General features: G+C 39.4%; 3 protein-coding genes across 5 annotated transcripts in view; all 3 read right to left on the bottom strand.

Annotated features, from left to right (window-relative positions):
- The window catches only part of egf (epidermal growth factor), a 13,519-nt gene extending 6,485 nt beyond the window's left edge, over positions 1-7,034 (bottom strand). The window contains exons 1-13 of the mRNA XM_010780711.1: positions 6,849-7,034; positions 6,490-6,668; positions 6,114-6,341; positions 5,835-6,031; positions 5,597-5,710; positions 5,379-5,501; positions 3,948-4,067; positions 3,179-3,304; positions 2,843-2,979; positions 2,422-2,570; positions 1,997-2,101; positions 1,611-1,834; positions 928-1,095 (exon numbers count right to left, since the gene is read on the bottom strand). Coding sequence (XP_010779013.1) covers positions 928-1,095; positions 1,611-1,834; positions 1,997-2,101; positions 2,422-2,570; positions 2,843-2,979; positions 3,179-3,304; positions 3,948-4,067; positions 5,379-5,501; positions 5,597-5,710; positions 5,835-6,031; positions 6,114-6,341; positions 6,490-6,668; positions 6,849-7,001 — 2,023 coding nt within the window. The 5' untranslated portion in view covers positions 7,002-7,034. The remainder of the gene's footprint in view (positions 1-927; positions 1,096-1,610; positions 1,835-1,996; positions 2,102-2,421; positions 2,571-2,842; positions 2,980-3,178; positions 3,305-3,947; positions 4,068-5,378; positions 5,502-5,596; positions 5,711-5,834; positions 6,032-6,113; positions 6,342-6,489; positions 6,669-6,848) is intronic.
- A 6,504-nt stretch (positions 7,035-13,538) lies between these two features.
- On the bottom strand, positions 13,539-19,310 carry lrit3a (info leucine-rich repeat, immunoglobulin-like and transmembrane domains 3a). The gene is made up of 5 exons (XM_010780703.1): positions 19,195-19,310; positions 17,407-17,873; positions 15,013-15,318; positions 14,544-14,835; positions 13,539-14,435 (listed from the first exon to the last, which is right to left on the bottom strand). The coding sequence occupies exons 1-5, from the start codon at positions 19,308-19,310 to the stop codon at positions 13,712-13,714; spliced, it is 1,905 nt and encodes a 634-aa protein (XP_010779005.1). The 3' UTR covers positions 13,539-13,711.
- A 1,810-nt stretch (positions 19,311-21,120) lies between these two features.
- Positions 21,121-27,567, bottom strand: part of gpm6aa (glycoprotein M6Aa) — a 20,330-nt gene continuing 13,883 nt past the window's right edge. For all 3 annotated transcript variants that reach the window (XM_010780700.1, XM_010780701.1, XM_010780702.1), the window contains 4 exons: positions 25,798-25,951; positions 25,071-25,147; positions 24,496-24,561; positions 21,121-23,132 (listed from right to left, as the gene is read on the bottom strand). In XM_010780700.1, the coding sequence (XP_010779002.1) occupies positions 22,980-23,132; positions 24,496-24,561; positions 25,071-25,147; positions 25,798-25,951 (450 nt within the window). In that variant the 3' untranslated portion in view covers positions 21,121-22,979. The remainder of the gene's footprint in view (positions 23,133-24,495; positions 24,562-25,070; positions 25,148-25,797; positions 25,952-27,567) is intronic.

Raw genomic sequence — 27,567 nt, 5'->3', positions numbered from 1 at the left:
AGTACAGGCTCATTTTCAAAAACAACACCAAAACAATTATAATCAGTTTATTTGATTTAGAATCAGGTAATATATTTTAACCTTACATTTTTGGATGAAGATCACATGGTTTAGCTCTGCAGAGTTACACAGGCAGTTGATGTTGTCATATTCATAATTTGTTTCTCAGTCTTTTTGTTATTGTGGTTCTTGGGGGAGGTACTTCCTGGTTGAGCAAAAGGAGTAGGCTTGTTTGAGACAAGCGAGACCTACGCAGACCTGCGCAATTTCGATCAACGTCTTGCTAGTGCGTTGCATGATGGTTAGTCATTTTGTCCGACTTGCTCTGGAGGCTCGCCTACATGAGACGTTGAAATCTCGTGGGACAAAGACGCCCGCAGCCTTGTGAGCGAGGCGCGGTGAGGCGGCGCAGTTCCTCTCCACGGGCTGCGGAAGCGAAATGCTTGATGGGAAACGACTCGCTGGTATCTCGAGCTGAGCGCTCATTGGTGGTTTTTACCACGTGCTNCACACACACACACACACACACACACACACACACACACAAGCGAGTTTCGGTTCCCAACCCTAAATTACATTACATGTCATTTGTTAGACACTTTTATCCAAAGCGACTTACATACATTCAGTATTGTGAACAATCCCCACAGGAGCAATTTGGGGTGAAGTGTCTTGCCCAGGGACACAACGACATGCTGACTGCAGTGAGACTCGAACTTGCTACCCCCTGAATCAAAGTCCAGCACACTATCCACTGAGCCACAGCCTCCCTAATAAGATGTGTTGCTGCTGGCCTACACCTATCTTGGCAAATCATTTTCTTCCAGCCGTCTAGGATGAAGATTCAGGAGTTGCTTCATGTAGTGTCTTTAACCTCAGTATGTAACTTCTTATCAAATCTAATATAACTCTGTTGTCTCTCTGTACCTGGTTTAGCAAGGGGATGAACCACCACAATGGATGCTGGTTGGACCATGTTCCCATGGATACGTTGCAGTTTTCTCCCAGTGCGCTTGTGTACGCTCCTCAGCTGCTGGTGCTCCCGATCGGATATCCACAACCTGTCCTCAAATACGGCAAGGTCAAAAGGTCGTCCTGCAGGAATCAGAATAGAGGGAAAGACAAAAGGTGAGAACTATTATATATATATTTTTTCGTATTATCTAAGGGAATACTGTGAAGGACGCTGGTTAAAGAGCAATTTCAAGATATTTTTATTATGTTTCAAGGAAATAGATGTTAAGTGGGGACATAACTGAATGAATTACGAGTGCAGATATATTTTTATCCCTTTTTTATATAGCCTCTTTCGTAAATTACAAGTTCAGTTTGTCAGGTTTAGCTTTACTTTTTCAGTCTCCGCTCTATTTTAGTCACCTTCACGGACTCATGACAGCGTCTACCGATCTACAGGTTGTAGTTCATCAACGTCAGATGTGGTTTTAGTTTGCACATATTGACAAGCAAACACATTGCTATTGTATGTGTTCTTCATTTTTAATAAACCCTTATTTTATTCATAAAGATTCAAAATGTCTTACAAGGCAAACTGGGCTAGACAGCAGCATAATATGCAGTATATGTGTGTGTATGTGTCACACAAGCCTCACCTACTTGGTTCTCTACCAGGACTTGTCGATCCGAACCGTCCAGAGCAGCCGTCTCCACCAGGCCCGTGCTCTGGTCGCACCAGAACAGACGATCCTCCGGGAAATCGATGGTCAGGCCGCTTGGTGACACAAGGTTAGTGCTAGCAATGACAGCACGGTGCTTCCCTTTCAAAGAGGAACTTTCCACGACAGGCACAGCCCCTATATCAGTCCAGAATAACTTCCTCAAAAATGAAAAAGAGAATTGAAGATTAGTCATAGCAGATGTATCTATCGCTCACAACATCTAGGTGCTATTGATTTAAGATGACATCCTTTTAAGGTTAGTTGCAGTTAGTTTGTAATTTAAATTCCTGAAACTATCATACACATACAGCCACACTCACTTTGCCAAAGGATGAACTGCAATTCCTCTTGGTTTTTCCAGCCCTTTGCTCACAATGGTTTCTCTGTTCAGTCCAACCAAGTTACTGCAGTCAATAGTTGACTGGCTGGGGGACAACAACATACAGAAGTGTTTTAGTAAAACTAAAATAATCTGATAACATTTAGCCTCATACCTATTTAAACATACTACACAAAAACAGCTGTTTAAGGAAATCTCAGTGTAAATATTACATACAAATATATATTTTATTTGATCTTAAATAAAAAGATTAACTAAATACAATATGACCTAAGTATCAAAAGCTCAATGAGGTGTTGTCTTACATAAAATACATTCAAAAGCGAATATCTGATGTATAAATCGTCATCACCAGAAGGTAAGGAACATATTTCATGAGCACATGTTCTCTGCAACACCACACACCTTGTGTCGGTCCAGTACATCCTGCGGTGGATCCAGTCTATCGCCAGTCCTTCTGGAAAGTCCAAACCATCAGAGACAAGAATGTCTCTCGATCCACTGTTCAAATTAACACTCTCAATTGTCTTCTGGCTCGTACTAGCAAAGTACACCTTGAAATGCATACAAAAATATATAAAGAAATAGTCATTATAGGAAATATGTGGGCAGTAAAAAGTATGTTCTGTAGGCAACTATCAAAACAAGTAGAAATATCGCTTTTTTATTTAACATGGGTGAACCCTATTGGAAATCAAATCACATTCTCTGTCCACTAGGTGTCACTAGATGTCTGCAACAAAGTCTGAATCTGGTCTCCCTACATTCTGTCAATCCTATATGATTGTATATTAAGACCTTTTCTACTAAGGAGTTTTCATCTTACATTTTGCTGGACCGGGTCATAGTCCAAAGCTACGATTGCTCCTCTGGGCTCTTCCACAACTGTTTGATCACCAGAGCCATCAGGGTCAATTTGCCGTACGTTGTCAAAATTAGCAACTAGTAGATATGGTGGTGGACCTGAAGGATTAAAAAAAAAAAAGTAGTTAGTGGATATTTACTAAATATGTCATTTCCACCTCAGCTTATTTTGTACTTAATGTAAAATACAATGTGTTCATGAAAGATTCACGGTAGAACACACCCTGTAGGATTACACAGTGTTTATCTGAGTGGGTTTATCCGCCTCAGCCGGCTGCTCTGCCGTAGTATGACTCACCTGTGGCGATGCAGCGTTTGCCGTCTTGGTGGAGCTGGTATCCCGGCAGACATCCACACTGCCACCTAGCAGGAGTGACAGGAGTGCAGAGCTGACTGCACCCCCCTCTGTCTGCAGACAAGCAGCCTGCAACGCCGACAAACGGTGTTACACATCCTCGCACAGATAAGCTTTGTGTTCCTCACATAGAGGCTCCATTTTATTTGACCATGACTCATACAGCATATTGATTTAATCCTACGTCACATATCTTGTCATATTACTGTGAACACACCAACATTTGTATGTGGTGTAGGAATGTGTTTTTCCCTAATTGTACCTGCTTCTTTCAGTTAGGCTTAATACAGTAGACACTAGGGAGCTGTCCCCTGTAACATATTAGTAAATATTGGCTGGCAATTTAAAACATTGAATAAAACCTGACTCTTCATAAATGATGTCTTATTCTAAATTGATTCAATCATTTTCAATATCATCTGTTGAAAAGTAATGCAAAGTGTCCTGGTTACTGTGCTGCCGTGCCTGACGTTTGATCCATCTGACCTCATTATGACTGCTTTGATGATCCAACTCAAAGATTTGTATCTAACAATCGCTATAAATACCATAGTTTAGAGCTTATATACTGGTTTACATTTGTGAAAACGTAAACACTAAATTACACATAATTCCCTTTCAAATAAGATAAAGATGGATATAATGGGAACGGGTCATTACATAGAGTTGTGAAGGTTATATTTTTTGTTGCAGATTAAACTGTGATCCATACCAGTACATGTTTGTCCATCGTCCTGCAGGGACGATCCCTCTGGACACACACACACATCCCCCTCGTCTGTTGTCAGGCATCCAGGGCCACACGTGATATTCCCTCTGCATGGGATGATCTCTGATTGTGGAAACCAGATCTCTTCAAACACATTTACTTATATCAAAACAAAAATCTGGCTATGTCCGCTAAGTCAAAGTTAGTACAAATAATGTCATAAAATATCACCATTCATTTAGGGTTGTATTAAACAGATCAAAGAAATGCTTTCAAACATTTCCAGGTTATTTTGGGGCTCAGCAGGGAGAAGAGATAACCCAAATGAACTAAGAAGAAGATATAGAAATATGTGTCTATCATTATTTTATCATTTGTATACCCAATGGAGATCTTAAGGCCTATTTGCTCATAATGTATTCTGTCACTAAGTAAATGATAACAAATGAGACCAAAGTTCCCAGGCTTTGTAATCGGTGTATAATCTCTGTTGTCGCCTCCATTGTCTAGCCTGCCATTTGGCTGCATGTTTGTTATTTCCTAGACCTTGGTTAAGGATGTTTGTGAGACTGCTTTGACATTAAAGCTGCTTACCAGGTACTGTATGTCACATCATCATCTAATCTCTTTGTGAACCTTCCCTTCCTTGTACTCGTGGCTTCATAGCTGCTCTAAAAAGAGATTAAGACGTTGCCATAATGTGTTAACAAGGTTGTAAAGTTAATCTCTGAGTAAACAATACCGTATCGGGGATAAAAACAGAACGACTATAAGTGATTGCAATGCATATATCTGTGCCAAACCATTAGATTTCATGAGGAATCTGTTCAAACAGATAGGTCTCCAAATAAGGAACTTTTGAGTATACTACTTTTTACCAGAAAATTGGCTGTTTGGTTTTAAATGAGCAAAGCAAACATATTTATTGGTATAATCCTAGAAAACAATTATCTACTATCTTTATAATATCTCTGCTTCCATCCACCTGAAACAGCCCCTCGATCTCAGCACAACTCGACCTCTAGAGACAAAAAGTGTCAGTGCTTGGACCGAAGTAACACACAATTGGCAGCTCACATATATGTCTCGTCTCACATGACCCGGCCTTTTTATTGGCTCTGCAGGGTCAAAGGAGTGTCTGGGGGACAAATGCCACCTTTCACACGACCACAAAAAGAAGAGGGTCTAATGTGAACCAGAGCTGCTTTCATTATGCTGACCAAAACAAAGAGCAAGTGTCACAACATTATAAATAAAACGTGGTGTTATTCCACTCAGGGATTCTGCAAAACCGGCACCAGCAACTCGGTTAATTGTTTTTCTTCATCGTACTACAAAGTCCTTTGCACTGAACTTGGTAAAGCTTCACATTAAGGACAAAAATGTCACATTGTATTATTGAATACTACAATAAAACATATGTTTCCACTGTACCTCCACATGTCTTCCTGTCCGGTAGGAGAGCGTATCCTTTAGGGCAGCTACAGAAATAGGAGCCTGGGATGTTTTCACAACCAAGAGAGCAGCCGTGGTTCCAATGGGCACATTCATTCACGTCTATGGCACACACAAACGAACAATGAATGATTGCTGTGACCTGCCTTAATATCTAAACTTCCTGGATCATTTGGTTTCATGGCATGGATACCAACCTTCACAACGACTGCCTTGCTTATTTAGAGCAAAGCCTTCACTGCACTGGCAGATCCCTTTCTCGGCTATACTGGAACAAACATTCATGCAATTTCCACTCTGTTCGTCACAACCTGTTTGAAAGAATGAACAGCAATAGATTACTCAAACATGGTCATTTCAGACGGATTTACTTAAGATATAAGTTATTTAATGCAACATGCTATTGAGTAATTTCAGTGTCAGTTGAGCATTAACCTGGGAATGATGATTGGTAGTCTGTCATTGGCTGGTTGAGGGGGTGTACCACCTTGATAGCACCTGGGGGTTTTGCGGTTTGTTTTAAGTTCAGTGGTGCTCCGCCAGTGTATTTGTTTACTTGTTTTATAAGCCGAGTAGCAGCATCAGTGTAGTACAAGTGCTCCAGAAAAACTGATATCCCCATTGACTGAGACCTGAACAGAAGAGAGTGTTTGTATCCAAGTTTGCCAACAAAAATAAAGTGATAAATAGACAATGGAAATAAAATTTGCTCACCTAAGAGGCTGATCTATGATGTGCAGAACGTTCCCGTCGTAATCACAAGAAGCAATGGCACGTTCTCCTTGTAGACCAAACTGAACCCAGAACAGTCTTTTTTCCTTTCGGTCAATGGACAGTGCTTCTAGTTTTTCTGCTATCTTTATAAGTGTAGTTTTCATCTTTCCTGTCACATCACACCGCTGGATACTCGGAGTCATCCCACCAGAGAGCCAAAAAAGAAACCTGCAAAATATAAGATTCAAACCGAGGAAGCACACTTTTTTTTTTACAAATGAATACTAATAGAAATGCACCCAAATCAGTTGCTGTTATAATATTTTTTTTGCTTTTTTGATCTAATATCATTTAATAAATTGTAAGAATGTAATACCTGTTAGTAGGTTCAACGTTTATGTTACTTGGTTTGGTCAAGTGTCTTAAAAGAGTCCTTTCATTTTTCCCGTTTATATCCATTGCCTTGATTTTTCCCTTGTCTTCACTTGTCCAATATACTCTGTTCCAAATCCAGTCAACTGCGAGGCCGGAGATATGTTTGTCAGATGAAAGTTTCTGAAAAACAAATGTTATAACAAGTTCAACGCAAGACCAAAACATAATTGTACAATCTTAAGAAAAATGACACTTAAGATTTCATTAAATGTCATTGAATTTAAATACATTTCATGCAAGGGACTGGAATCTATATGTGCCAGCTGTTGTGCAAATGAGTAGTAATAGTTACATATTCACCTGTCTGTGTGCTCCACCCGCTGATGCTTTGTAAATGACCCCACTGTGTTTGTCAGCCCAGTAAACTCTCTCCTCTCTATAATGAAAGTCGAGCAGGATCGGTCTTCCCACCCCAGCCAGAATCCTCCTCTGGTTCTTCCCATCGACGTCCATCCGATGAATAGCTTTCCCATGGCCGAATATCAGGAAAGGCTGTGAGGCTTTAAGAAAACAAACGTGACATGTGTTTCATAAATTGTAAAAATTCCATTCGTTTTAGGGTCTTGAAACAGCGAATGAAAAATTATGTATGGCTTTTTTTTCACTAGCCAAAACCTTGTAATTTCTGCATGCTTATTGATTCATGCTAGGATTATACCTAAAATACCATGCTACAATTGACCCTCATATCAGGTTTAGATTTATCAGGATTTGTCCAGATTTCACATGAACTCAAATTGACTAACTGTCCAAAACTCAACATGTATTCAGTTTACTGTCCTATAACAAAGAAAAGCAGCAACTCCTTTCAGTTTAGAAGAGGACATTGAGAATAAAGAATGCTTGGCCTATTTGCTTTAAAATAACTGATAATATTAAACTGCTTGGAAGAGGTAGCTGTAGTAAAATAACCCTTTTTTTAACCCCACATTCACAACACCGTGTTTTTACATATGAGTAGGTGCAGGTTATTGCTTGTGAAATATTCAGTCCTCTTTACTCAGTTTAATTAAATTATCCCAGGGACAGGAAGGTAACCCCGGCAGAATTTAACATCTCAATAGCGTCTTTTTGCCTCTTTGTGTCACTCTGCAGTTGCAGAGACATTTGTCAAATGAGTTCAAGGCGGGCTCAACCGCTTCTGGATACAACATGATCCCTTAGCAACAAATCACTCCTGCACTATTTTTTCACTCTGACAATACTCTGCATGAAATTAAAAAAAATAAAAGTAGAATTTAGTACACCACATTTATACAATAAACTTCTAAATAAGCAGCAATGAAATGGCAACCATTCCACATTTACAAATTGACGTCCTTCACAAATGGTATGTTGTTGGAAACGATTAGTTAGATTTCATAATACTTTGATGTAGTTTGCTTCATCACTTAACTTGGTCATGATAAACAAACAAACACAATCTCTGTTAGCTGTCTGGTTGATTAGAGATAGAAGGTGGGCTTATCAATCTTGGTAATAACCCTGCCATGTGCAACCATGGATACTGCTCTTAACTCTGTGGAATGAAGAAAACAATGAGAAACACCAGACAAATAATATAAAGAAATGCCTGGAGTGAGATCTCTAAGATGGCTGCTGTTGCTGAGTTGCTAGGAGGCGTCCTGATGAATCATTGACAAGTTCACATGGTGGTCAGCATGATTCTTGACCTTGTGAGCTCAGTCAAAATGTTCAATTGTTCAATACAGATGAGTCTGAAGAGTCATAGCCATAGATAAAATTGCTCCCAATGCACAGCTAGAACCAAAATAGAGATTAATTTCCCATTTTACATTGTGGTAACATTATTTAGGGCTGTTTGAGTGGCTATTTAAGATGTTAAAACAGTTCCTTGGGTTTGCCAATGATCAAAATGCAACTGCTTGATTATTTCAGCTGTGGATACATTTTCAAACCCGTAAAGGTATATTGACAGAAACGGGATTGGCAATAGGACAATGTTTTGGCATTTATACCAACATATAGGTTTACCAATTTGTCCAAGTGTGTCCAAGTAATTTACCTTTTTCATAAGGCTTCAGGTCTTGCTTTGCTGAAGTGGAGAGTAAACTAAAACCCTCCAAAGGAAGATGTTATGTAGCTGACCATGACCTTTGACCTCGTAAGACACTGAAAGCTAACGGGAACTTTTCAAAGGGGATTGGAAAGTTTCACATTGTTACAATTCAGTTTTAAACATTTTAATTTATGTTTTGCTGGGATAAAGCTAAACTCTGCCAATATGGCATGACAGCAGTCATTCCAAATGTTTTGGACACCAGCGATCAGCATCTGAAAGCTTTATCTGATGTCCTTGTGGCATCCCACAAAAAACTTGGGCTCAGTTTGAGATACACCCACTCGAGCACAGAGCAGTTAACTGCACCTCTGCTACAGTGCATGTCTGCCAAGTTCACTTTCCCACTGACTGTTGCTCTGCTTTTATTTTAGGTTGGAAGTGGGTGAGCAACCTTTTAATCTTTGGAATTTCACTTGATTGCAGCTTTTTTTCAATACTGACCACAAGCCCATGACTGAATAGTAGTTATAGCACTTGTTGTTTTCGTACTTTGCTTTTATGTCTATTATGTTGTATAACTACATGAACATAAAAGCTACAATTTGTGCATACTGTATGGGGGTTTCTACCAACCGAGCAAATCCTATATATATTTTTTCACTAAATCAAGATTGTATGTTGAAATAAAAATGTAGATATCCCTACATAAAGTTTGAACTCTACTTATTCACTATTGCAATTGTTACAGAAGACTGATAACATAAAAAATGTAACCATGAACAAACACTGTTTTGCTTTAGGATTGTACATCAACAATATTAATCACTTCCTGGGCAGTGTGGTGCTTTGCATGTGTTTACCATGTACAGTATTAAGCGTCATCACTTTTAACCAGTGTGCCTTGTGGAAGTAGTTCCATGGCCAACCTGCCCTGTAATGTAATCTTGCAAACCTTTGAAATGGTATCAGAAGTACTAACTAAACCCAGGAGATACTGTTTTTGATTGTTATGATTTTCCTCGTAACTTTTCTTTCTTTGCTAAGTCAGTGCTTGACAGACATGGTCTAAGATCAAAATAACCTCTTATACAGCCGAGTATTCAGTGGTTTCAATGGTTTTAACATCTCCTTTATTAATACCATGATAAGGGAGCATCAGTCTAGACAGGAGTGGTGTCAACCAAACTCACCCACACAGCTGTTGTTTCTTCCTGATCGCGAAAGCCGTTCGTCCCAACATGCTGTACCAAGGGCCAAGGCTCCAGAGCGTTGAATAAAAAAATAGATTAGCGCTGCTGTGATCGTTGCAGCCAACATAATCCTGCACTCGGTCCCTGCCTTGGTAGCTGCACTCGTTCACTTTTTCTCAGGCATTTCCACTATTAGCAGTGGCACACAAGAATTCCCCAAAGATAAGCAACATTTGTTTATGGACTGTTGGCATCCTTGTCCAAGTCTTCAACCTAAAGAGTCGGTGTATCTTTACATACCAAAATACGTCGCGCTAAAACCAAGTAAAACTCCACTGAAACGTTGGAGTACTCCGAATGAAGAGGCTGTGGGATCCTGCTCACTCCCCGCTTCGGCCCCAAAGCTGCCAGTCTGTTTTGGAAGCAAAGATTGAAATTCCTGACACCCCCGTGGTACATTTTGCACATGCTAGTCCACCATTGGAGCAAGATCTTCTTTAGGCTGCACTCAGTGTCTCAAGCAGAATGTGGAATATTCAAGAAATGAGGCAGGGCTGAAGAAAGGTCCCACTTAATAAAAACATCTATCCTTCACCCCACCCCCTGACCCATGATTGATGCGTCCGTCTGGAACGACTGAGTTTTTGTGTCTAGAAGACAAACGGAAACAACATGGCATATTAGGCTGAACACATATGTTTGTTGGGGAAAAAAATGTGCCCATCTTTTTTCAAACAATACCAGCATTCATATATGAACATTCACTTACAACATGATTGTTTTTTACTCATGCCACATGCAGTTTAACAGACAAAAACGCCAAGGCCATGTCTCTATTGCCTCCTGTTTAAGTTCCTCTGGCTCTCAGGGCGAATCGGTAGAATGAGTAATTTATAGACAATGAAGGAGACAAGTAAATAATCATCACATAGTTTGTCCTCATTTTACCCAGGAGAACAACTAACAGACTGCAGGAACCAAAACCTCTATTCATACTCTCCATGAGTAGGATATTGTCTGCAAAATTGTCACCAGTAAGCTTATAGAGGGGCAGGAGACAATTTACATGGCTGAGAAAGTTGCCTTGTCTCCAGCCTAATGTGAGCAGTCTGAAGGGCAGTGACCTTTTCCCACGATTTCAGCCCCTGGCAGATAACAATGCACATGTTAATGTCTATCATTTCCCATCATGTGAGCACTGTGCTGAATACCAATCACACATGGGTTTGACCCTTTAGGTACCAATCGTTACTAGGAAACAGCGATTTCTAAGTGTTGCTGCCGTATTAAATGCCATCTAGAGTCTGTGCTTTTGTACATTAAATAGTTCCACTCCTTGTTGCATATGGAAAAGCCCAAGCATTTTAGAATATTAACTCTTGACTTAAATAATGTCATGATGCCAAATCATCACTCAATATTTACTCATGTCTAAAATCTGTCGTCTGTATTTAAAAAAACATTATTTTACTATATTGTGGTCCAAATCTGTTTATTCGGTTTTTCAGCTCACATGTCAGACCAGACCATTTGTTTTATGATTTCAGTAAATACTAACTATTTATAAAACTAATGTTTGATTCAACAAAGCAAATCTTTGAAAATTAGATCTTTGGGACATTGTTATGTTACAAAATGGTTCAACAACCACTGCAATCTTTGAGCAATGAGCTTTTTCTAGCCTTGCTGTTACATATTCGGTCAATACTTACATGTGGCCAATTTTCTACTGGACTGATGTAATGGCGCCAAGTCATGGTTGCCAGGAGATTTGTGGTGTGACTGAAAAGCCCCTTGAGAAGTGAAGTATATCACTTCAAGTGGCCCTATCTGGATTTTTGCTATTACAGGATGGACCACAGCCTGGTAGCAATAATTAAAGAGGAAATGGATCGTATCTGTTTATATCAGTCTGTACATTGATGTGTTGTTCTCTCTTTTTTCACACTCACCATCCTGCCAGCCCTTGTTTCTCTGAAAAGTATCCATCTTTCCATCTATCTACTAATCCATCCTATCTTTTCAACGTTATTCCTCCACTAACAGCCCCGCCCTTGTCTACAAGCTGTTCATCTGAATGTTTGCATAATAACACCACAGCTGGTATTAGATATTACTTAGTAACAAAGGGTTATACTGTACAGCTGGTTGCACAGAGGTATCCATGGGAACAGTTTCCCAGGTCCACACATCATCTGAGCAGGATTTATGTCAGTACGGTTCAGATGTTAAGAGAGCGTGACAACTGTGACCCATTGATTTTCAGGATGAACTTGTCTGTTCTGGCTCATAACAAAAATATGTTATGTGTCTCTGTACATCTATATTTCTTTTGAATTACATTTTGTATTTGGTTCATAATAGATGGTATGCATTTTTGTGTGTCTTCTAGCAACACATTCATAAATGAAGGGTTTATATGTTAAATAGTATATGATGAGGATAGCATGTTGAGGATACTTTATACAGGGGTGTCAAACTCAATTTCATCGCGGGCCACATTAGAATTATGGTTGCACTCAAAGGGCCGGTGGTAACTTCAAGTCTATATAAATATACATAGATAAATATACATAATACATATCAAATAGTGTATTACTTACAATATTTCCTCTGCATTGGATTATTATCGGATAGGGTCATAACTTCATAATTAACTACGTCTGAAAGCAGAAGTCTAGGGAAAATAATTGCAAGTCTCTTCATTGCGCATGTCACAAAATGAGATGCATTGTGGGACATATACTTTATGGGCAACGTTCTCCTTTAAAGCGGCACGTAACATTATAATAAACTTATTATATTCTTTGCAAGCTCTTGTGGGGCCACATAAAATGAAATGGCGGGCCGGATTTGGCCCCCGGGCCTTGGTTTGACACCCCTGCTTTATACAGTACATGGTCTACAGTCTACATTGTAAGACAGCAGTATTTTATTTTGTTTGTTTGTTGTCTTATGGATAGTGAGGTGGGCTGATGATCGGAAGGTTGCAGTTGCATGCTCGCATGTATGTTTTATTTGAGAGGGGGGTGGATGCGTGGCCACCCGAATAGGTTAAGGCCTGTGGAAACACTGTACAGGGATTTGATTTCACCAGGTGAAGCCTAAAAAAGATATAAATCTGTTGCTGATGTAAAATCCTGAGGGATTATCCGAGAAATAACAATTGGGCAAAGTTCTGAAAAACATAGATTTTAAATGTTCATCAATGAAAGCCAGAGAGGGGTGGTCTTTAGACAACTGAGTTTCATTTACTGAGATGCATGCTTTTGATGGCATTAAAGGTTTTCTATTTGATATAGAAATATGTGCCCGTTAAATACCTACAACCTATTTTATGTATCTACTCTTATAAGGCATACAACACAACATGAATATAATTCATCAATTGTTTAGTTTATTAAAAACAAATGGAAATCTCCATCAATAGACACATATATACATCAAGTCATAGGAACTGGCAATGTTTATCAGAGACACACATTCTAATAAACACAATGACCAGACTTACTTGTCCATTAAGGCAACAATTAGCTTGATGCTTAAAATAATAATAATAATATTGTCAATGTGATGAGAAGTGGATAATGGATATTCTTTGACACCACCACATACTATTCACATCTGACACTTTGGCATTGGGTGTCAAATAAAATCCCACACACAGCTAACAGACAGGCTCTTTGTATGGTATTACTCTGTATATCTTCCATGGTGCCGTGCGGTAGTGACAAATCATTCAAATGTCTTCAAAAATCAAATATAAGGCCCCATTTTAATAAAGACAAGAATAAGTATAGCAGGTGGTTATTGACTGTGCTGATGTGTTTTCTTGTTACCTAATGATTTCATATCATAACCTTGATCTGTATTGAATAAGGCATATAAAGAGAGTTTTATATAAGTTGTCACTAGCATGGCGTTTCAAGAATCACCATGGATTCCTGGCATCAGCAAAGATACTCACACCGGGAACTGTCACTCTTGGAGGTCATTTGGGAGTCATTGCTCGACCTGGAGCACAGGAGCATTCGCTCTGATTCGTGAATTGCTCTTCTTGCCCAAAGTTGCGTTGGTTGACCGTTTAAAGTCCTGTGTTTCATTGAAATTGTCTCAAATTTGACATAGCTGTCTTTTTCAAGCTCCTCTTCGTCATATTCTGTGTTGTGTCCCTTGTAGTACAAATCAATAATGTTGTACAATAAAAGGGCAATGACAGACATAACCAAAATACAGGCAATGCCGCTTATAAAAATGAAAAGCTGGTCACCATCCTTTACATCGTCCAATGTGTAGAATTCAGTGCAAGGATCTTTTCCAGCCGCACTACCTTTTACTATGAGGCAAACTGAGTACCTCATCCCAGATGATAATCCCTCCAGGAGCACTTTCCCACTGCCAGCTTTCGTCTCCACTGTCCTTTTCATGTCACCCTCATCATAGGGTGAGTATACCACTGTAAGTGGGGCATCATTTGGTAACCCATCTGCTCTCCAGAGCAACACTGCAGTATCAGATGTTTCCTCTACAATCTTAATGTCTTTGACAGACTTTGATTTGTCGATTACCTTGCTCTTTTCATCTGCTGCAAGCTTTCTCCCATCGCCTCCTGGCTGGGGTTTTGCTTGTTTCAATGGGCCTTTTTGTAGATTCTTGCTTGTGGTCGTTTTTGGCCTCTTGGGGGCCGCAGAAGTTGTTGACGTTCTTGACGTTGTTGACGTTGTTGACATTGTTGACGTTGTTGACGTTGTTGACGTCGTTGACGTTGTTGACGTTGTTGACATTGTTGACGTTGTTGACATTGTTGGGATAGCTGTTGTCATCATAGTGGTTGAGATGGGAGTGTCCGTTGGGGGAATAACTGTTGTGACTTGTTTAGTTGGTTCAGTTTTGTTGCCAAGCCTTAGTGGAACCATGGTGGTACTGATGTCACCTGCAACTGAGACCGATATGGTGGCTTCTGCATTGCCGGCATAATTCTTGGCTTTGCAATTGTAGTTCCCCGCGTCTTCGAACGAAATTCCGTGCAAACTCATGATGGACCATCTGATGCCGTCTCCAGGTGACTCCTGGACTAGAGTGGAACAAGAACACAAAAGAACATGGATAGAGTTTTACAAAGCTTTTTTCCAATGGATTATGAACGATTGGCCACAGTAATATAAATGGTTCAATTCAATTAATTTGAAAACGCTATTCTTTTTCCTTACTAAAATACTTTACATTTGATTTCAAAGCAAGCATATTATACCTGTGTTGTCGACGGGTGAGCCATCAGACTTAGCCCAGGAAAGACTTGGTGTTGGAAACCCTGTGGCATCACATCGCAGGATAACATTGCTTCCCAAATCAGATGTGATCTTGGTTGCTGAAGACATGACGGATGGTTTTACACAATTGTCAAGTTCAACACGCTGAAAAGGGAAACCAGCCAGATTCTCCGGTCCACTGCAGGACATGAACAGGTCCATCAAAACAACTGGCGTCCCAGACATTTTTGAAAGCTCTATCAGCTTGGAAATTTTACAGTCACACAACCAGGGGTTATCTTGGAGCCCTGAAGACAAAAACAGATAAGATCCATTACAGTAATGTATTGCTGTTTGACAGCAGTGCAGTACTTTAAATCATTTTGAGTTATTTTGGAAATGAAAGAGGATACAGGTAGCAATACACAACACATGTGGAATATGTCTCACTGACATTCAGTTTAAGCGGAAACTCTCTTTGTGTTTTGTAAATGAATGCAAATGACAATGAAATGCAAGGGCTGTTTAAGTGAACACATCGTAACCTATATAGACTCCCTTACAAATAGCTGTAAACCCCTTGTGCACACAATAGCTAAGCACATGTACTTGTGCATATTAAAACCCTTTAACCCGATTAGTTTGTCCTAACAGTTGCGAAGCACCTACAGTAAGCCTACTCTGGCCTCCCTCCAGTTTGCGGCAACACTCTCTTTCCATTAGCCTTTCTGTTGGCGGATATGTCAACAGATCACTGACAACTTTAACCCTTAATTCTGCAGGTCTGAAGTGGTCCCTGGAATTTTAGTTGTAAGTCCAAACGACTATTTAATGTTCTGTATCGTTAAAAAAGAGAATACATAATTTTAATTATAGCTGTTAAAAACTAACATGAACTGCTTTTAGGCTACCTTAAAGAAGCTTTTGTGTGATTTTCCATGGACTGTTATTTTTTCTTAATCCCGTTCCTCCTTCAGGTGAACCACAGCACACTGCCAGCTCTTTTCGCACGGATAAGCTAGCTTGCCCTTACGTAGCCTATTAATAATATCCATCCCACTGTCCTTGCAACACAGACACTATAAACAAACATACATTATTGTTTACGCCGGGCCCATCATATTCCAAACATTGTGGTTTAACTCTACAATAACTTAATATTAACATTTCATGTTTTACTGTGCCTTCATACAACACACTGGCATACCTCCTATAATGACAAGCTCTGATTGATGGATTTGAAACTGTCTTTAACATTCTGCCCTGCTTTAAAACAACATCTTCAAATTCCCATCTGCATATTTCCTCCGTCTTTACCTTTAACTTGATATTTTGCTATCAATATAGTACTTACAGTAGCCTAACCCTAACCCTTAAAGTAGTAAGTGTCCTTGGGTGCAAGCTATTTCAGTGACAATGCCAACACGTGTTTGTACATACCAAAAACAAACACGTATTGTTTCTTGCAGTTTTTGATCCCTGTAGTCTATTCCTTTGATCGGAGTCAATAATACATGTTTACACTGACAAATCTGCTCATCAATGCAAATACTGCAAATTCAAGTAGGGAACACTTCTATGTTATTAACTGTCTGCTACCTTCTGAAGATGCAAACACAGATGAATTTAACTGAAATAGAGAAAACCTTTAACATTTGTTATTGTCTAAACCTATTTTATCTTATTTTGAATAGAAGATGTATCAATGTAAGTTTACTCTAAATAACCCAAATAATGTAAATCTGCTTCTTACAATCCTCACTACAGTTTTTAGGAATGCACAGAAAGGTCTTGGCACTATTATAACAATATAACCAATGTCTTGCATTACATTTTTTCACGATGTTTATACCACAATGATGGTCAAAACATTTGTATAACGATATCTAGCAAAGGTTTAATTTTGGCAACGCACTTGACTTTGGCTAGAGAAAAAAACGATGAAACCTTATGGTGGAATTTGAGGTGTGTCAGAATAGCAGAAATTAAGCAACCAACCGTTTAAATTGAGATGAATGTTTTATCAAAACATTACAGGACATCCTGTTTTGAGCAATATACGTCAATGAATATGTTTTTCATTGTGTAGATTTAATACACTGCATGGGTAGTCGAAATACGATGCACATGCTGTTTCTTTGTTTTGCTAACTTGATCCTCTCTTGGATTGCCCAGACTGAGTGTGTTAAACATTTAACAGTTCATTAGGACAATAATTTTATAATTTACATTAAGTGTCAACTCTGCCCTGCTTAGAATAAGCCAATTTGATAGTGCCCTCGCAGTCACCTGCTGGGGATGGAAGGGAGTTCCTGAGGTAATTACCAACAACCCCAAAAGTGTCCTGCCCTGTGTATCCTATAAAAGTAATCCTGGCACAGCCTTTTTATCCTTACCTAATACAACTTTCTGGGAGGCGTTAGCAAAGATGGGTGCTCCATTGAAGGGCGGCCAGATATCCATTAGATCAGAGGGCAGGGTGGCTAATTTGTTGCTGGATAGATCCAAGTATGTAATGTTGAAGAGATAGAGTATTGCTTCATTGGGAACATTAGTGATCCTGTTGTTGTGTAGATCCAGTGTCCTCAGCATTGGCATCTCTTTCAGAGACTCCCAAGGGAATACGGAGATCATATTTCCATCCAGCCTCAGCTCGTGGAGCACTTTGAGGTTGTAGAAACCTGCAGAGTCCACTGAGGTTATGGAATTGTATGTAATCCACAGGTACCGTAGCTCCACCAGGTAGTAAAAAGCTTCTGTTGGGATTCGCCGTACCATGGTTTTCTCAATTCGAAGTTTGACCGTGTCCACAGGGACATTGACTGGGACGTCAGACATGTCTGGATCATTGCAAACCACAGATCTGAAACGAGAGATACATAAGTTAAATAGTTTAAACATAATGTATAGCCAGATAACAACATTGATTTAAAAGGGTATTTAATACTCAGTTTCAAATGAAATGGAAGTCGTACATGACTGTAGTCCTACTATAGGGCACTTTCCAGATCTCAATATATTACTTACATTTTTTAATGGCTATGATGATGATGTTTATTTACAAATATGATATCATCTTAAAGGTCCCATGTCATGCTTTTCCGGTTATTACCCGTCCCCTTGTGTGTTATGAAGGTTTTATGCATGTAAACGTCAAATACACCCTGTAGCGAGTAAAACTCTAACAAGAGAAGACCTGTCTGTGCTGCCCCAGAACGCCTCGTTGGAGATTTGTTTATCCAGGTACCAAGGGACGTAACGACAATCCAAATGACCAATCCGTGGAGCTCCTCACACACACACACACACACACACACACACACACACACACACACACACACACACACACACACACAGCACACACACACACACACACACACACACACACACACACACACACACACACACACACACACACACACACACACACACTCATTCAGCCTTATCTTTTCTCAGCCGCAGCTGCGTGGATCTCCACTCACAGTTCGCCACACACTCACGTGTGTGTGTTCAGGCTGAGTTCAGGCCGAGTTTCGCCGTGTTTCGCTGTCTCACAGACCCCACGCAGCAACCAGGAAACGACACCAGTAATACAGCTCACACTGTCGGCTCCTCGAGCCTCAAAGGGCGGAGCAGCGAGTCGCGCAACGTCCCGCCCACACGGCACCCAGACCCCACGCAGCATTCTCATCTGTTTGTCATTACTGGTGTCATTTTCTGGTTGCTAACAAACGCCATTAACACATAAACACACAGAGCACAGTGGGCTCATAGGGAGGGGGGACGGGGGGGCAGGAGCTCCAACAAGCCGTTTAGGACAGAGAGTGAATACACATACTATACAGAGATGCTGTTTGAGAAACCAATGTGAGTTTGGAACATTGAACAATGTAAATCTATTCTAGTAGACCTCAACAATGGAATTATGATCAGTAGAAATGGCCATGACACGGGACCTTTAAGTATCATGAGTGCCAAGGGTCACCTTTATACCTATTGTGCTCATTCAAAAGGGTCATTATTGTATAAAAAGCATCTGAGAACTGTTTCACAAACTTAGTTGAAGACTAACAGTGATGTAAAGAAGATTTCGTTTTTAAATCTATTATTTGTTTAATGAAGGCATATAAATAGTGTCCAAAAACTGAGAGCATGAATTAAAGCCGACATAGAGTTAACTCTACCTTGTTCTTGCTCCGTCGGTACGTCCATTTAAGACACAGGTACACTGGGATGGACAGAAGGGATGAGCCAAACTGAGACAGCATAGGATTACATACACTAATAGAAGTTGACGCATTGTTTCAGCAAAAACACCCACAGTTCTCACATCGAGAAGAGATCAGATAAAAAGACATCCGGATTCATAGAGAGCCTGAAGAATAATTATTTCCAAAATTGAAGAATAAAGAAACGAGCTTCCATAGTCCATACGAGGCACCGGTACGCAGGCTGAGGATCTGATTACACAACAGGTCACCTGTCGGATTGACACTGTTGGAGGGGGAGGGGGGTGGGGGATTAGTGGAGGATTTCTTGGGTTTGAATGGGCCATGCAGGTTGGCTACAACGCAGATGCAGTCACTTCAACATGTCGCTAATCAGCTAATCCTAGAGAGGTTTCCCTTGAGGGGATCCAGCCACGCCTTTGTTAATACATTCAGTTCCCAACCTCACTAATGTTTATGTCCAAACCCTGTCTCTTACAACTTTGTGTTCCTGACTTCCCGTACAAAAATATTCCATCTTGTTCTGCATTTGTAGGGACACTTATTTTCTTCCAGAATGTCTTGGTACAATTCTGGGTACAATTATTGCATTCTAGGTATCCGCTGACTCTCTAGACATTCCTACAATTTAAATGTATTGGGATAGAGGCCATATATAAGATGTGTGAGTGAGTTATGTCTGGCACTATGGTGCAAAGTGTAATCTTGGATGTGATTTATTGCCTGACTGGGTGCTCCAGTGGCTTGGGCCAAACTCAACCTGTCTACTGATGACGTGCATCCCTTTCATAGTTTGTGCTCCTACCTAGTATAGTGTTATGTTGATAGAAATGTAAGCATTGTGCAGTTTACAGGACGTTTCTTACATCATCCAACATCACCCTTAGCCTTAAAGGCAAACGTTAAGGCATTTGAAAGAAAATCCTCCATATTGTTACTATAGCGAGAGACTCTATTCCTGTTTAACCTTTATTTGAAATTATAAACACATATTTGGGATTTGGACTCTGGTTTATTTAGTCTTAGCTACAAAATGGTATAAATTGAGTATAACACCACCCAGGGGCGGACTGGGACAAAAAATCAGCCCGGGACTGTCGACCGGCCCACTTCGGTACCGCCGGCCCACCTCGGTACTGCAAGTAAATACTGCTAAGTAAGGGGGGGGGGAGTGCTAGTGACTTATCCGACCGGCCCACATCATTCAACCGGCCCACTTCAGTACCGGCCCTTCGGGATTCGTCCCGAACGTCCCGATGGCCAGTCCGCCCCTGACACCACCACATCTGTGAACTTAGAAACTGTGCAGTGTTAACAGTCATCAAGCACATTATTTACAGTAAAGTTGATTTTCTTAGACTAGTAGGATTATTTTCTTTTACTTCTTATTGTACGTCCATTGATTATTGTACTTTTACTGACTTCCTGACTTGCAGTACAATATTGTTTTTGAAACCTCCATATTAATAACAAAACACAAGTAAATAATTATTCGCAAAAATGTATCGCGTCAATTATAAAAGGACCATATTATTTCTGTATTATTAAAAAAGAATATACTAATGTGCCTTTTTATAATCGTACTCATCTCTCAGTCTTCACTTTTGGCTGCCAACGCTTTATTGTAATTGACTCAGAGGAAAGGGAGATATCTAGTGGTAGGAGGTTGTACTGAATGCATACATGATAAACATACATTTCCTTTCTTCTATTAAAACATCATCCATCTATCAGCAATCTCATCCTGCCTTATCATATTTCATCGGACAGGTAATAACAGTGATATATGGCTCATATGGTTGCTATTACACAACTCTACTACCAGGACTACTAAGTGATTTTAACCTAAACATAACACAAAATGGACTCAAGACACAAGAGTATTTATCAACAAGTACACAAGTGAGTTTTATTAATGCAAGCAAATTTGATCATACAGGTCAAATAAGCCACTTCAAGCTGATGGCACATGAATGTACAAAACATATTAAATGTAAAGCTTGCTACTAAGTATTCGTAGTGAAAGTACAAAAGACTAATACGAGGAGAAAGCTGAAAGCATTTATCAGATCATTACAGAGTAAGCAATGTTGGTACAAGTATTAGTTTTAAGACATGGTTGAGAGCTCATCACAAACTAAATAGACACAACTCAAAGACTACAGTCTCTAATATCAGTAGCATAACGCGGTAAGCGTGGGAAGTTTAGTACTGCACATATAAACAAAGGGTTGATCCAGCAAGACAGTCATAAGTGTAAAAATAAAGAAGCAGAGTAAAGTCACTTTTGAGTCATTAAGACTATATTAATGCATGTCCATGCCACGAAAAACATCTAAATTCACAGTCTTTACTAACAGTACAGTTATCCAACTTTGAGTTGAACACCAATGCGCTTACATCTAGAGAGCACAGAAATGGTCAAATAAGTGCATGAAACTAGCTTTAAGGAATACCGACAAAAACAGGTTTTGCCAGGCGATGAACTGACAAGCCACCTTTGCAGTGGTATGGCATCAGGATGTGTAAGCATTACAGTTACTGTCATGAACAAAATTACTGTGACACACACTTTTCTCACGTCTGACGATTCACCAAGGAGTGCCATTACACCAACAACTGTCAGGGTTTATTTTCTATTGAGACAGAAAGATGCAGAGTGGAATGACCCACAGTGACCTCCATATTCTCACATGAATTGTCCTTAAATGTCAGTGCTTAACATATAGGAATGATTTGATATATTAGTATATACAGGAGTTTTGTATTCATAAAGTTCCACTTTAAAGAAATAAAATAGGGCTTATGAAAGTATGTTTGCATGTGCTTTTGTGGCTCGTGATACGACACAATGGAATCCTTCACAGTCCTAAAATACATTTAATTGGCAAGATTATAATAAAATTACCAATTATTTAACTTAATTGACATATCACTTCTTTGATATCAATTCAAGTCATTGTTTCCTGTTTAACAGGATTGGCACATCTAGCAAATACTTGCTTTTCTCGAGATTTGGTATTTATTCTTGTGTTGTCTTGTTATGGTATAACTTCAAATAGAAAAACTGATTGAATTACTTGTATGTTAAAGTGGTTTTGATCCCTGGGAATACAAAGGCTTATGATGCTTTATGGTTGCGTTGTGACATTTAAAATATTTCCAAAACTAACCACCCATTCACATACAGTACATTGTTTTTGAACGTGAAATCTCCAGACACACGACACGAGAAATGTGCTTGAAAACCCTTATAAGCCCCCGTTGACCCCCTCGAAAATAAGCAAAAATAAATTATGCATGAGAGCAAAATGACACGTAGCATCAAATAAAAAAATAAGAAAAATAAAACAACTGTACGCGAATTATTCAAAGTAAAAAAGAAAGAAATACTACTGCTAACTCTGATTCTACAAACTACACTATAGTTACTATCAGCACTAAACAACTTCTATCAAGAACTATATAACTGCCATAATGATAATCATAACACCATCCATGAGAGAGGTAAAGGGGCTTTTTTTTCATCTGAAATGCTGTTTGTGACTGGGGAGGTTTGTGTGACGTTTCCCCCCAGACCACATTGTCATATGACGCACCAGTGACATCAGCAGTGGCGAGGGCCCTAGGCGCCATCCGCCCCCCCTCGGGAGGGGATGGTAGAGAGAGACAGATAGAAAGACAGAGGAGAGAGAGAGGGAGAGAGGCCGGAGTGGCAGGGCCAGGCCTCACGCTGGTCTTTATGTGTAGGCGTTCAGACGCTCCTTGGAGCGCGTGGAGTGGATGTCGTGGAGCTCCTGCTCCTCCTTCGACTTGATGTCCTCGTACTTCTGCATTCGGCAGGCGTCCTTCACGTAGGCCCAGTTGGCAGACAGCACCATCAAGTAGTGGATCTGTGAGGTGTTGAAAAGGATGAAGCGTGACACGAATGCAAAACACATTTTTGAAAATCCCAGAAGATCTGCCTTTTATGCTTTGTAGGTTCACACATACAAGGAATCTGTTTCAGTATATAATGGTGCATACAGGCAGAGTAAGAGTTATGAAAGAGGAACAAATATAGAACAATTATAAAAATAATAACTATCATAAAATACAAATAAATGTTTGCAAGAATATACATATACAGAAAACTAAGTACTAGGACAATATGTCCAATTATTCCTGAAACATTTTTTACACCTTTGCAGAAAGGTATACTGCATGTATTAAAATGAGCAATACTGGCTCACATGATGTACGTTAATGACACAATGTAATGTTATGTATTCCATAACTTCTAATCAAAACATAATTTATACATTTTCTCGATAGTCCGACTACTTTTATGGTAATTTCAAATGCAATGAATATGATTAAGTTAAAGGAGAACATTTCCAAAGATCCAGCAGGTGGCAGCATAATGCAAAATGTCTTGGACTTGTTACCATGGCAGCTAAGAATATAATGAATGTATTGTGCTTTAATGACCGAGGTTGTAACACAGATTTCCTTTTCACAAGCAATGACAGTTTTATAGCTGCTCTGCTCTTTGTTTGCAACCATTTAGCAACTGAGATTAAAACACTTTTTATGTTTTTATCACTGATTGTGTTTTTGGCTTTGAAGCTGTTTTGAGGGCAGCTCATTCTTCCAATGTGTCGGCGTGTCTGTCGAGATGGATTTTCTCATCATTGTCCTCAGATTGGGAAAAAAACTAGTTTGTACAGAAAATGGTCGTGCCACAATTTTCAGCATCATCCGCGAATAACAAACACTTTCTGTTTCTCAGAAAATGGCTCCTCACAAATTACTGGGTGATGTTTGCAACTATATCAGAGCCTTTCTTCTCCCTGTTTCCATGACAACGGCCATGACATGCCTGGTGCCTCTGAAAGAGGGAGGGAGACAAACCCTGTCTTTTTCACTGCGCCAAAATGCCTTCTCTCCCATCTACAGCTATTCTCTCTCAGGCAAACACAACACAGGCGCGCCATCAGGCAGCCACAACAAAACACAGCCACATCATTTTCCCACAATTCAAAAAACGGTTAACTCCTACGCCTGTCGAAATGACATGCTGACACCAAATAGGATTATAAGTGCTACATGATTTTCAAAATATATGAATAAAAGCCAAGATGCAATCTTTGGCATACCCATTTAAAAATATATTTCACAGAATGTATTATTTGATGTGGCTGATTTGAAAGATTTAAGGTGTTTTGAATTGCGTTTCGCATAATTCATCCCTTGAGAGATGTATAGGTGTCTCACCATAGCAATAACAGCCGCTCCTGCTCCAGCGAGGGCGCAGATGAACAGGTGGAAAGTCATGTCCAGCTGTAGCAAAAATAAATCACAGCACATATTACTCTTCAAGCATCACTGAACGTGTCAGCCAATGAAAATCATCTTTGTAATTGTGCTCGTAAACGTTCACTTAATTCTGTTTTCTATCCACAAACATGTGATTATTAAAGATTTATAATTCAATATGCAGGTGTTATTACAGGCAAGGAAACGGCTCCTTTGGTGCATCTTTTACTATCTGTCTCTGAGCAGCTCCTCCAGAGTAGATAAATAAAGTGCCTTGTTCAAGGGCAAGTTGGCAGTGTTTTTTGTGTGTGTGTTTAATGTGTCAGTGTTGGGAGCAGCAGATGTTTTGATCACTGCCCAACTGTTCAGCTGTTGTTTGTATTCAAACTGGCATACTGCTCATTATCACTTGTCTAATGTTTATTACATCTTACAGTAGGCCTATTTATCAATTATGTATTACCATCATTTTAAATGTATGTTATCACAAGTAATATCCAACATTTTTAGATATTTGTATATTTATACTTTACCTCATTTGATTCACACATCTTGTAGAATTTCTCAGATCCAGCACACACAGTTTTCGCCTCATTAATGGGCACAATACCTGAAATAAGAAACAAAGCATGAATAGAAACTAGTGTGCTACTAGTGTGCTACTATTGGAAAAAAAGAACAGTCAACAACAACAGGTGCAAGAAGTGCCAAAATGTTCATATGATGAACTCATAAGAAAGACATAATGCAGTCAATGTCCCACACAGGCAAAGCACAGGCCTATATTCTGATGGTGGCAGCTGAAATGGTTGTTGACACAGAGGCGTGTTAGTATCAGCCAGTGGCTAATGGGCTGAAAGATTTGGCACTAATTAAAAATAATGAGACAGCCATATAAACTACTGATGTGATGGTCCTTCATCCCAGTTTAACATAACGTTATTCTGGATCATTACAGTTTACAGGATAGTAATTTGTGCAGTAACACTGGGTCCAACATAATGTAGATTTAAAAATGGGGACGTAATCTTAGGATTGGGTCATTTACAGTTTTTCATTTAAATTATCCAGAGTCTTAAAAGTTAAATTATCCACACTACATTTGAAAAGGAGATTGAACAACTATGGGGAATACGTGTTGGGAGAGAAAAACGTCCCCAAGAAGCTGAAGTAATAGCAGCAATCCAGACAGTATCCAACACAGAAAAGAGGTGTTCAGCAGTGGAGGTGAAGACATGGAGACAGAATATTCATCCTTACCATACTGGCGTGGGTCCAGGCAGAGTGTGGCCCCCTCCAGCGTGGTAGCATTTTGGCAAATATTCCAGATGTTGAAATAAATAAAGACTGGGAGGGAGGTGAAAGCAGTCACTCCGAGCCAAGCCAGCATGAAGATGTATGTCAGCATGATGAACTGCAATGGCAACAGAGGAGCACACGTGACATTTAGGTACTGTTTTCAACAACTTGAATTTAATATATCCTAGATTTAAAAATTCTATATTTGTAAGTGAAATGGTTTCAAATGAGTCCGATGTCGCCTATATTGCACAATTGGTTTCCATGACATTTTGGGGGATTTCAATCATTTGTTGTGATCCTGTCAGCTTTTGGGTTATAAGGTGTTCCCAAGCCGCCACTTGCTCATTTCATCCAACTAGTGTTATTTTGTTTTTGGCATTTCCATGGGCAAAAGATTAGTGAATACAAAGTTAATGACCCCAGTGACCACAAATACCCCAGCATGGCTCATTTCCTCTGCCTCCCTGTGGAGCGTCAGATTTACGAAGCAATTACATCCCGAAGATAATCTTATTAGGATTGCTGCAGGCTCTCTAATACGCCATATAAGAATGTTTCAAATGTTTTATTGTCATGTCAGTATAATACAATTACCGGCAAGTGACACATTATGGGTATTCATAATTTATTCTTTGAAATGATCTACATAGGCACATGCAAATTAACACATTATTTAATGCACATACGCTTTAGCCTACAATATATTTGCTGCTTTACAAGACAGCTAAATTCCTACATTTTCTACAAATAAAGTTGACTTGAAATGAGCTAAAAATCCATTATAATTGATTAACATTTCACGTTACCCAATAACAATGCCTATACTTGGTTCTGTTAAATATTGCTCTACTTTGGGTTAAAGATACCAGTGTATGACTAAATTGATTTGTTTATAACCAATACAAAAAGAGCTGGACAAATAGCATTGTGTTTGCCACGATAGATAAAGACCTACTTCAAGTATTACCCCCTGGATGTGAACTGACATCAGAGGTGGGAAGTAGTGGAGTAGAAATACTTTGTTACTGTACATAAGTACATTTTTCTGGTATCAGTACTTTACTCCACGACGACTTTTTACTTTCACTTCTTACATTTTTAACACAAATACCTGTACCTTCTACTTCTTACATTTTCAAAACAGGCTGGTTACTTTAGTTTGAATGTGTGTTTGGTGGCGTGATCATTATTATTTAGAGTCATTGCGTGCCTATTGATTTGAACACGATCCGTGTATCCATCATTTCCTGGTCTTCTCTAAAGAAGAGGGACCAATGAATTTTGCCATTGTTCAGCATCGAAACATTCATTAGCTAAAAATGACATTATTGTTCTATTAATATTATTATTATTAGAGGTCAGTTACTCTTTAAAACAGTTGGTAGTTATGGGTACTTTTTACTTAAGTACATTTCAAAGCCCATACTTCTTTACCTTTACTTGAGTAAAGAAGTTTAGTCAGTACTTCTACTTTTACCAGAGTATTTTTAAACACGAGTATCTGTGCTTCTACTTGAGTAAAGGATGTGTGGACTTTTGCCATCTCTGGCTTTGTTTCACTGCTATGAGGATATGTTTCATTGTTATTGGAAAGATCTGGAAATACGATATCAAACCTGATCATTTTCTGGCTGGAGCTTATTACAGTGTTTTATTAATGTGAGCCTTTCCTGTTTGAACAGAACACTGCCATAAATCAATTGACATCATACCTTTTTTAAATGCATT

The sequence above is a fragment of the Notothenia coriiceps genome, unplaced genomic scaffold, assembly GCF_000735185.1.
Source record: "Notothenia coriiceps isolate Sejong01 unplaced genomic scaffold, NC01 NC01_scaffold00022123, whole genome shotgun sequence".
Classification (NCBI taxonomy): Eukaryota; Metazoa; Chordata; class Actinopteri; order Perciformes; family Nototheniidae; genus Notothenia; species Notothenia coriiceps.
This window is presented reverse-complemented; position numbering and strand designations above follow the sequence as displayed.

Bases quoted from the DNA above. Each gene is read 5' to 3' on its own strand.
- lrit3a (XM_010780703.1), bottom strand. From the start codon at position 19,310: ATGCGTCAACTTCTATTAGTGTATGTAATCCTATGCTGTCTCAGTTTG. The intron at 17,874-19,194 runs GTAGAGTTAACT...CTCTCGTTTCAG, and splicing joins ACCGACGGAGCAAGAACAAG to ATCTGTGGTTTGCAATGATC. The intron at 14,436-14,543 runs GTCAACAACGTC...GGCCCCCAAGAG, and splicing joins ATGTCAACAACGTCAACAAT to GCCAAAAACGACCACAAGCA.